Genomic DNA, 12,537 nt, shown 5'->3' on the forward strand with positions numbered 1-12,537 from the left:
AATTTTTTTTTGACAAATAAATAGTAATAATATATAAATAATATATAATAAATAAATAAATAATGGTTAACCATAAGGTTATTTTTTTTTCTTATCCTCAAAATATATGCCCGAAGGTAAAAGTTGGAAAAATTATAAATATGTTTTCGCCTTATTTCTTAAAATAATGAAGGCTCGCAAGCAAAATAAAACTAAAATATTTTCATCAAAACATTTATTTTTTCTTTTGGTTAATAATTTAAGTGCATTTTAACTTATATAGGTAAAAATTAATTTAATTTTTAAATAAATAAAAATAACATTCTGTGCGTCTGTCTGTATACAGATTTTAAAATGTTAAAATAAAAAGTTATACAGTAGGTTTATATTTCTACATGTTCAACAAATTGCAAATGTATTTTTCCTTACTTTGGTCTTATTAATAAACTTATTGGCAACATCATCAATGTTTATTTGTTCTTCCTTATGTACATGTAATACCGCTATATCGTTAAGTCGTGTTTGAGCCTTTGTTGATCGTAGAAATGTTTTTAAACGCCGAAGAGCAGAAAAAGAACGTTCTGCTGTACACGAAGAAACTAGTACGGTTAATATAATTTTAATTAATTTTACCAATTCCGGTACCAAATCTTGTAAATAAAATTCTTCTTTAAAAAAATCGATGACATCTGATACTGATGATACATTAAATCCTTTCGACTTTGCGATATCCAACATAATATTACGATGTAACTCTAACTTTGTCTCATCAAAGTCTGAGCCATAATAGTCAGTTATAATTGATGTATTCATTTTTTTGGGGTTAACAATAAATTGTTCAACATTTGCAAGATGTTCAATAACGTTGTTTTGAAATCTAGTATACAGAGTAGGTAGTGTGGTGTCAATCACTTCAAAAAATAGTGCCCTATAATGATCTTAAGCTGACTTAAAATAATGTCCCTGTTTCCCTTCAATTAAACGTTTAGGAATTTTTCTTTGTTTAGGGAGCTTCATTTTACCTAAACCTAACTCTTTTGATCTATTATTAATATTTTCTCACAGTTGGTCAAACCCAGATTTTCGTTTTTCTTCTATAGAAATTATGATAGCTTGTATTTTTAATATTGCATCTTGGAAATGCAATGACTTTTTTTGAAGTTCCGAATTCAAAATGTTTATTCTCTTGAAAATAAATATCACATATGTATCAAAAAATAAAAATAAAATTTATAAAGTTGTTTCGAAAAATCACTAGCCTTAGCACCTATTTCATTTTTTTCCGTGGCTAGTTGATTAAGGAATGTGTGAAGTATATTATAATTTGAATTAATAGTCTTTAATGAAACAATTCTAACACACCATCTTGTGGGACAAAAAGGTCACAATGAAACAGTATTTTGAAAGACCGTTTGTACTTTATTCAGCTTAAAAAGAGTTAAATATGGCCTGTCTTTTTGGTGAATCTTTTACGAATGCTATCAAGTAGATAAAGTAAGAGTAAAGTAAAGTAGTAAAGTAGATAAAAAGTCTCGAATTTTATCAATATTCTGCATTGCATCTTGCACTACAAGATTTAATGTATGGGCTGTACAATGAACAAAAGTTGCTCTAGATCCAACATCGATTATTCGTTTTTGTAAACCACTAATATGTCGACTGACATTAGCTGCTCCATCATAACATTATCCGCGGCATTTAGATATATTTATGTCAAATCTATTTAAAGTGTTCATTACCAAATTAAATAATGTTTCAGCGTCAGTAAAAGGAGTTTCGAAAAATCCTAAAAAATGATCTGCTATATTTAAATGTTTGTCTACTATGCGAATACACACAGAAACTTGTTCTATATTTGAAATATCTCTTGTTTCATCTAATATTATCGAATAACAGAATGCATTTTTTATTTCAGAAACAATATTTAATTGAACTTCGTCGGATAAAAGAGATAGTATTTCATTTTGAATATCATGAGATAACCATTTATATTTAGTTCTTAACAACCAACTTTTTAATTCCGGAACATCATCAGAACGTAAAATGAGTAATTGTTGAATATTTGAGTTTATGTCACCATGACCACGCACTGGTAAACCTTGCCTCGTCAAATAAAGAGATGAAATAATTTTTAAAAGAGTGGACCGGGCGTCATTCATTTCTTTAGTTTTAGAAATACTCATAGATGCACATATGTTAAATCCTTTTTTTTGTGTTGCCGTAGATAAAACTGAAGCACGATGAAAATTACTACCAAAAAATACATACATTCGAATTGTTATAATGCGATAAATATTTTGTATTATGAATTTGTGCAGTATACTGCAGTTGGGGACCCAACTCTGCAATTAACCCAACTTGGGCTAATTTTATCTTAATATTTATTTATATAATAATTTAAAATATCATATCTACGATTATCTATTACAATTGTGTATTTAAAATATTTTTGTGAGGCAGAAAAGTGTAAACAAAAAAAATAACTGACTACAAAGATAAATTAAGACAAAAATTGATAAAAATCGATTCCTACTCTGGAATAGCTAAATAATGTTATTTAAATATTTACCTTCATGGAATTTGAATCGTTCCAAAGCTTTATTCCACGCAGAAAATCCTTCAACTACAAATGCGTTTTTAAAATTTTGATCAGGCACAGAAGATGCAGGAAGATCAACTTTATTTTCAACAGCACTTGAACATGTTGAACAAAATTATTTTTCTTTCACGCGATCATATAATAACCACGGATATAATTGTAACCATTTTTCTTGAAACACCCTTTTTTTTTTGAGAAATTTCACTTTTCGATTCAACATTCAAAGAGTTAGAACTGTTATTCGCGTCAGTAGAGTGATCTGTGGTTTTAATCGATTTTTTTATTAACCACTTATCCATTTTAAATGTTAAGAATACACAAAACTATGCTATTATAAATTATAATCACTGCAAAATGTTTCGATATCGAATGGTCGACGGTTAATTGATACAAATTATCAGTTACGACTATTATAGAAATACTGAATCACGAAATCTTAGAAAATAGATAACATCGGTTCAGTCCATTAGATACGCATTTTTCGGATACTAATAGGGGAATTTCAAGCAATATCGATATGTATTTTTAGCCCACGCGGCCACACGTAATAGGTTAATATTAAAATCTCCAAAAATACTTTATTTTATATCGTGTGACCGTGGAAATAATATTACGTAATTTCATATTGTTGTTTTTTTATTTCGTGGGGTGCTCCGCACCCCATGGAATAGGTCATGGGATGCTTGAGCACCACGGCACCTCAGTAGTCGGCGCCCATGGGAATGACTCTTAAAGTCTCTCTGTTTATATTTCATATTCACTAATACAAATTACCTATTTTATTTATAAGTCCACCGCCACATTTAAAATGTTCAAGGCACGCCACTGCAATCCGTCGTTGAATGCCCAAGCAATATATTTTTATAACGTACCCGACAGCTAGACGTTTGACGTCTTAAAAGTCAACGTTTCGCTTTTGCCGGATCCAGGATAAAGCGTCAAATAGAACGCTTACCTAACTTCAATAACCTGGTAACGAGCGGACGTTAATGTGACAGGAAAACCCAACGGGAACACGCATCGTAATAATCATCAGACTACTCAACGTTCGACTTTTAATGACCACACGTATATAAATGAGTGTACGTACGATCACGACGGGAACTCCGACGAATAATTTTCCCCCGCAGTAAAATTTTCCGGTCGGGGATGAGTCTCGTGTGGAGTAGGTGAGGTGCGTTATGATAAAGAGGTTACGAAAATGGTATTGGAATCATTTTGGGGCACTTTTGTCGAGAACGAAAACGCGTCATGGATATTAAAATAATTTCTCGTGGTCAAGAGAGATTTTCGAATGTATCGGTTCAATTAATATTATGACATATAGAAATAATCGCGTTTTGATCATTATAATACTAGGATCACTAGGTGATTAGGTCAACGCAATATTCACGTTTCCTATCTAAGACGTTTCCCACTTGTATATTGGGAAGAGAAAGAGATTGCATAATATTAAAATGTCTGTAATTTAACATGTGTCAAATTAAATTTATAATCTTCCATAATTTCAGTACTTAAAATTAATTAAATATATATATTTATTTAGAAAAACAAAATAAAAGCGTATAGTAATATGTGATAAACTACCAAACCTAACCATAATAGCCATCAACATTTAATATTTTAGTAAAATATCCTTGATAAATGATTAATTCAAACGTTTAACATATAAATAAGAGTCCTCGTTAAAGTGTATAAGTTAGGATTCAGTTTCAATCATTAAGTATTGATAAATTAAAATAAAATATGGAAAATTTCAAATCAACTCGATTCTAATTATTGTTCAAAAATATTTATTAGCTATATTTTCATCCAAATACACAACATACATTAAAAAATAATAAACTTATTGAGAAAAAATTTATCTGTTGTTATTTGAAATAATTAATTTGTTGATAATTATATTTCATTTAATGTAGTGCAAAATGTAGACTGTACAGTAAGTTTAGAGTGTCTATCGTGAGAGTACTTAAGTGTATAAAATGTTCTATCTCACTCACTCTATTTCAGCTAATAGTAATTTTTACCCCTTAGAGCAACAACCAACGTGTCCTTTATGGACGTATAAAAATAATTATCCTCGTAACATACACAATAACTGTCACAGAGAACTACAAAACTTAACTTATACGAGTGATATGATGAAATGAAATAAAGTAATGTCTTGTACACCCCACCATCAGAATCCGTTTGGATATAAAACGTAGGTATTTTGCTGATTAAAATGGAAATAAATATAATTCCGTACCTACTTCTAACATAATCCGGATGCAACACGTATCACTTATGTCTTAAAAACACTTCTCTAATTGTTTCTTTCCAAAGAAAAAGAGTTTCAAATTTATTTTGCATTCGGAACACGCAATTTTAATAACACACACACACACCCATACTTATATGGGTAAATGTGTATTATATATTGCTTATTGGTGATACCAAATACGTATTTCAAAAGAGAAAACTTTCAAATTTATTTCTAATAAAATTTGACGTTTGGTGTACTTTATTACACGCCGCAGATATTTGAAAATGAAAATATCAAAGAGCTATTATACCGCTACAACCGCCGAACAGATGAATACGGTATTACTGCGATTAATTTATGCATTTTATATATAATGCAAAATGCATAATATAAATTTGAATTAGTATGCTTGGTTCGTGTATTATATGCGAACCGTTGCAATAAGTTCTACATTGACAACGGATTACAGTTTCCCTTGAAATTTTATTGTTTTTTCGGTTAAATGTGGATTTATGATTTTAATGTATTTTTTGAATAATTGCGATGACAATATATGTGAGCTGTTGTTCCAAATTAAGAGTTTTCTGGAATAATAATTCCACGCCCGAGTTTATAACATCGATGGATAACCGAAAGACAGAAATAAAATAAAATGTATTTAACTATTTCCTAACAGCTCCTTAAACTCGCGTTTGAAACAACATGTCGCTCGATAAAACAGACTACAACAGGATATTATACATAATTTATGTAATAAGACTATAATAGATGTTAAGTGCGGTTGGATGAAATAGAGAGAAAATTGTTGGACATTTCATGTGATAAGAGCATTCCAATGAAGCTGAAAGGTTAATTTTACAGGAGTGTAGTAGACCAACTATGCTAAATGGTTTAGAGCAGCGTTTCTCAACCTTCTTTTATTTACGTACCCCTTGACCTCTAACCACTATTTTACGGACCCCAAATGTCAATTTAGTCATATATCTCCACATAAGATAAATACAAATTAACGAAATAAGTAAAACGAAAAATTTGGAAATGTCTATTTTAATCGGCATGTACCAATATATCTAAATATACATAGGCAAAACTAGACACTTTTATTAGGTCAGGCCAAAGGAAAAATATAAAAAATATTATTACCTAAAATTAACTATTATTTCCTATAATATAATTATAAAAATAAACGATAAATGTCTAAATTAAACAATAACTAATAAAACCGGTTATTTGAATACATAGAATAGACTTATTATGTTCTATTATAATCTTTATTTGTACCAAATGTACCTATATACTATATTATATTATAGTATTATATGAAACGTACAAATGTATACGTTTACATGTATAAATATATTATTTATAATACTTAAATAATTATTAAAATATATAATATATACATATTTTTCGTTAGTATTAAGTCAGGCCATGACCTGACTGGCCTGACCCATAGTTTCGCATATTAAGTTATTAAGTATATTAAGTTAAAAATTTAGTTTTAATGCAATCCTTGGGCTTGTTTGCTAGCACTTAATTTTTTGAAATCTTACTCCACAATTGATAGGTAAATCTGTAAGTCTGAACTCACAGATAGTCTATTACGGTACTTATTTTTAATGAACGTATAGACGAAAAGGACCTCTCCACCAATACAGTGGTCGTGAACGATAATAAAATATTAAATGCTTTGTGGGAAAGCTCAGGATATTTTCATGACATACATTCACGACAGTTTTTGAAGCCATTCATGTTATTAGTTAATTGTTGTTATTAGTTATTAACAGGGCTCATAACTTCTAGCATTTGTATTTTTTTTTTTTTTTTGAGAGGTCCTAGAGGTACCTATGTTTCAGATAACCATATGAAATTTTATCTTGCATATTTTTGCATATTTCGGAGTATAAATGCTATTTTGCTTTTTTTTGCTTATTTTTGGATTTTTGCATGATTTTTATCATTGATTTTTTTAAAAAAAAAATTAGTAGCCTAAAACATTTTTCTTAAAAATAATAAGTAATTATAGTCATATTAATTGTTCATATTAGTAATTAATTCGTGTTAATTAATTTTTCTTCTTATATAACTTATATAATATCAGATAAACTATATATACTTATACGAGTTTAGGGGACGCGCGACGTAGCGAGAGTGTACGCCCGAAACTTCGTAATCCCATCGATAAGAAAACCATTAGAATTGTATATAATTGTAGCTTGTTCTATAGTATTTTATTTTTATAGTTTCTAGGTATTCGGGTATTTCGATATCATTATCTAGATATTCCAATATTATCATTCTCAGATTATTTACAGATTATTTTTTATTAACATTTTGCAGTCGTTTCCGATTTTTCGTACTGTATACATGCGAGTTCGTTTCGTGAATTCGGTATCCAAATTTTTTTTTTTTTTTATTAATAGAAGCTAAAATAATAAAATAATTTAATAAATAATAATAATAAAATAATAATTTTTGTATATAAACGTTTTTTTTTTTTTTTGCATATTTTAGTACTTTTAGTTTATATTTAAGCGCTTATAACAATCTTTTTTAGAGCTATAAGTTATGAGCCCTGGTGATTAGTATCAATTTCAATATCATACAAACCGTTCATAGTTAGGTACATAAAATTAGATAAAATCCAGTGCACACGTGCCGTCGTTTACGATATTTTTTATTTATGATATATTTTAAATTATACTCTTATTTACGTATACACACTTATATCATATATTAAGAAAAACCTATTTACAATATTTCACAAATCACCATAAGAAATATATCAAATACAACAAATTTCACTTTTTCCACCATTACGTCTTTATTTTCACGGACTCCCGGTTGAGAAACGCTGGTTTAGAGTGTCGGGTCGATGACAGGAAAATAGAAGAGTATGAGTGTTGCGGACATGAGAATGCTTAGATGGATGAGTGGAGAGACAAGAAAAGATAGAATAAGGAACGAGTATATGAGAGGTAGTATGGTATAACGTTGATAGTAGAGAAGATGAGAAAAAATAGACTAAGATGGTTTGGGCATGTGATGAGGTGATAGGAAACAAAAACAGTAAAAATGGTTATGAAAATGAACGTTTAAGGATTCGAAAAAGAGGAAGACCAAAATAGAGATGGTCGGATACGATTGAGAATGATATGAGAGCTGTTGGTGTGTGCGTAAAGGATGTACAAAATTGAGACGAATGGAGGTTTAGGATAAGGGTGGTTGACCTCAAATAGTCGGGAGAAAAACGAAGGAGAAGAAGAAGATATGAAAGGACTATTACGCGAAGAGTAAATACAATAACAAAGACACCGGGGTACACTTCGAAGAGTAATCAAAATACAATGGCTACTTCCATTTTGTGTATCCAGTGTTGGCATTCAAAAAGTATTTCTAGAGTAACCATGAAAATAAAATATTATTTTAATAGTCAGTTTAAGAGTAAAAACTTAAAACAAAAAATTTAATATTTAAATTTTTTTTTTAATTTTCTCCGAGTCGAAAATTGGGTATGCCACGCAACGGCCATGACATTAATCGGAATTTAGTATAACTTTCACTCATAAACGTAGTTCGTATTCGTTTTAATATATTATTAAAAACAAACATTTAATAAATAAAAGAAAGACTAAAACGGTTTAAATTAAGTATGATTCCAAACACGTCAAACAACTACTCGAAAACAACGTTTGTCTTTTTTTATGTTGTGATTACCATTACGAAACTATCGCAGGTGCTACTCAAAGTTTTTCAAAGGATAGTTTCATTTTTTTTTTCACACACCAATACAATTTCATTGAAATTATCAATTAACTACTTGGGACTTGGGTATAGCTGATTTAATGATATTCATAGAAATAACAATTCAGTAATTGCTTTTTACATTGAAATTTAATAAATTAAGAATTCATTAGCGAAATTTACAATGAACAATGTCGTTGGTGTGTACATAACACAAAACATTTTTAACATACTATATAAAATAAAACACGAAAATATCCATTATACTGAGTAGTGAATAATACGTAAACGTGAGAATTTAATTTCAACAAAAGATGAAACTCGATCAACCTTGGGTTCAAAGTAAATGTATTACAGAGACTCGATGGAAAATCACAAAGCAATGTAATAGCAGAAATCAAATTATTAATATAAAAAAATTTTCTATTTCATATTTGATATTATTATAATTCATAACGTAACAGGGCATTTTGTTTGAAATTTATATAATTGAAAGTAATAAGCGTGTTTCAATTAATTAAATCTATGTTACAATTTTATAGAGGATGTGTGACCTCCCATAAATTATATTAAAATATAAAATTAAAATATTCTCCTTTTAAAAATCCTGGTTGCGCACCTCAATATACTTAGGATCATATATATCATTTGGCACAATAGGCAACAGCCTGTGATATCTGTTATTTAAGGATCTGGGTTTTTATGAACAGTTTTTCTTTTAGAGTACAACTTTCGTCGTATAAAATAAAAATAAGCAAAATATAACATTAAAAAATAAATAAATAATTTAACAGCATAAAACATCACATTTTTATTTTGCCCAAGAACTTCAGAATACCTAAATCAGGCGCTGAATACATTAGTGAATTTATCAAAATAATACACGAATATATGATTGGTAATGGTTTCAAAGAATTTTACTGTGTTTGATTTGAATGTGTATGCATAAGCATGTGTATGACGTATACATAAAATGTACGTATATATTAATATATTATTAAAACTGTTAAAAAAAATTTCGTCGATAATTAATTTCATATACTTAAGAATAAGGCATCCAACGGTGATCATAATATTATGTATTAGGTAATAAAAGATTTTTCATTGAAAACTCTTATCTCGATCTTCTATTATTGTTGTGATCTGTAATTTCATTTTGAAATTAAAATATTCTATGTTGTGTATGAGCGTTACCGGGTTACCATGGGACGCAGAAACGTTAGCCACTCCCAAGCAGACCGAATATAGGTGTAGACCGAGTGTAACTATGACACGACGCTTTTCTTCTGACGTCCGCGCACGTTTCAATCAAAAAGCAAGCCCGTTTGACTGACGACGTTTTCCGAGTAACTTATCGCCGCCTAAAAAACGGTTGTCGTACAACGTGCACGGACGGCCTATCCTTTGACAAGTCACGCGACGCATTACCATACGCAATGGTCGCAGTCAACGCGTCGAATAAAATCGGACAGATAAATCCCGTCCGGAAAAATAAAAATATTTAAATATAACGGTTTATTTCGGGGATATATGAAGCCCGTACGGTAGCATTTATCGGATAAATGTCGATCGCGTCAAATGAATATAAAACTAAGGACAAGATATACTACATATTATATTCGCAGTGCTGGATCTAGGGGAGGAGGAGGTGCATGTGAATATGTTTTCTCCGGGCGCTTTTGGTGTATGAGTGCTCTGAAGTTTATATAAAAAAAAATAATAATAATAACACACAATTTTTTGTTATTTAACACGCTAAATGCCATATAACTCTGTATATAACACGTAGTTGACGTACCGTATAAACTGTTTTCTACTAAGTTTTTATTAGACGGCTATAGCAGCAGAACACATATAAAATTTCTATCTAACATTCGGTATTGATAGTTTCATACAATCTACCAATTTTCAATCGGCGGCGGTTTGAAAGGATGAATTTTTTATAACATGAGCGAAAACAAATCTATATTAATGATTAAAAATGTTATTGACAATATCTTAACAGGACTACGTCAAAGTTAATGAAAAATGTTGCTCAAGATTTTTCACTTTTAGATCCAACAATAATTTCTTTTTTGCCAAGACTTGCCAAGATCCGACGTCGATTATGCAATAAATATAAAAATTATCTCGATAAATTTTAAATTGTTTCAGAATTACAAAACTTTAAAAATCCCGTTTATAATTTAAAAAAACGAGCTTTTTTAAAATATTATGTTTAAATTATAAAAATAAAATTTATGATGAATATATAAATACATTAGTTGCTCACCAAATATATCTTACAATGTCTTATTCTTCAGTTTTGTGTTAACGAAGTTTTAGATAACTAAAATAATAAAAAGATATCTAGAATCTACTACAATACAACTAAGATTTAACCACCTGTCTATTACAGACATATAAAATATAATTGTAAGGAAAATAAATTACGAAAACATAATTAATGAAATCACTGTAAAAAAGCCTATATATAAAATGTTTTTGATATCAAATCATATTCTTAATAAAGATTAAAAATTAATGTACTATCGAAACGCGGCACAATAAAATATCATGGTTAAAACCCGTTATCGCGAGGTCGAGGAGTGTCTGGAAAAAAAGAAAAGAGAAATAACAAAACCGAACGAAATAATTGAACACAATCGCATGGTTTCCGAGAGCCAAATTCTTTCCGATATATATATATATACATACAGTAAATATCACATCCATAGGCGGAACTTGGCAACGGTTTAAGGAGGGTGGGAAAAATTGACTCCCGCGCAAAATCGAGACGAACGCACCAAATAATTCGTCATCATCGGTACATGATTATTCGCGAAGTTCGCGGAATTTATAAAACCGTCGGTATTATTGTCGCCGACTCGAGCAACAGCGATTTTTAAAATAAGCGAACAGTCATCGAGCGAGGGAAGCACTTGGAGCCAGGGCCGTAGCAAAGGGGGAGGGGCTAGAGGTGCCTACGCCCCCGGTCGCAATTCTTGGGAGGGCGCAAAAAGTTAAATTTGAAATTTAATTATTATTTATTATTATTTAAAAGCAAAAGTAATATGATGTATTTATGTATTCATGTATTTACTTATATAACTTATAAATATATTTATATTGTACCTATGTACCTACTTATAATTATAATGTATATTTATATTTTAACAAGTTATTTATTTAAATAAAATTAACAAACGCTTACATAATTATAAAGAAAAATCATTATTTATATTGCGTTTAAAAAAATATTCAGTTTTTTTGTGAGTTATATTTTTTATAAGTTAAAATACATAAGGATGCATTTTAAAGATTTGCCCCGGGCGCAATAATTAGTTGCTATGACCCTGCCTGGAGCCTAGTTTATGATTTTTTTTTCGCATTGTCTCGTCCGTCGCCGTGGCGTGTACAAAATTGACTTCGCGTTTTCGGGTTTGAAACGGCAATTATGCATAGAAACGATACCGCTTAAAAGCCAAAACCACACAGACGCCGTTGAATTGACTATACGACGCGCCGTCAACGCGGAACACGTATAAACAATAATTGCTATCATCCTCCACGAATAACAATATCATTAAATTGGCAAGCTACGTGTGTGAAGTTAGCCCCCCCACTATAAAAAATACTTTCCAAAATAATTGTAACCTTATTTTCTTAATTTGTAACTATTTGTAACCAAGTTTTTAGAATTTGTAACCTCATATTTTTCAAGCTACGGGTACTTTCTCAATGAAGGGCTAACTTCACGCAGCCCCCCCAATTCAACGAAATCGTCCAAAACAAATTGTAACTTATAAAACTCAATTTGTAACCAACTTTTTGAAATTTGTAATCTCTTCAATTTCGTGTAGTTATCGATTTCCCTATGGGGGGCTGGCCCCCCCACTTCAATGAAATCGTCCAAAACAAATTGTAACTTATAAAACTCAATTTGTAACTATTTGTAACCATCTTTTTAGAATTTGTAACCTCGGCCCTT

At 30.0% G+C, this 12,537-nt stretch overlaps 1 protein-coding gene across 1 annotated transcript; it reads right to left on the reverse strand.

Annotated features, from left to right (window-relative positions):
- Positions 1 to 1,664: 1,664 nt before the first annotated feature.
- On the reverse strand, positions 1,665 to 7,640 carry LOC112687163 (zinc finger MYM-type protein 1-like). Its single transcript, XM_025559739.1, has 3 exons — positions 7,579 to 7,640; positions 2,549 to 2,673; positions 1,665 to 2,209 (listed from the first exon to the last, which is right to left on the reverse strand). The coding sequence occupies exons 1-3, from the start codon at positions 7,638 to 7,640 to the stop codon at positions 1,665 to 1,667; spliced, it is 732 nt and encodes a 243-aa protein (XP_025415524.1).
- Between the last annotated feature and the right edge of the window lie 4,897 nt (positions 7,641 to 12,537).

This window comes from Sipha flava, unplaced genomic scaffold, assembly GCF_003268045.1.
Source record: "Sipha flava isolate LNK unplaced genomic scaffold, YSA_version1 333_pilon_pilon, whole genome shotgun sequence".
Classification (NCBI taxonomy): Eukaryota; Metazoa; Arthropoda; class Insecta; order Hemiptera; family Aphididae; genus Sipha; species Sipha flava.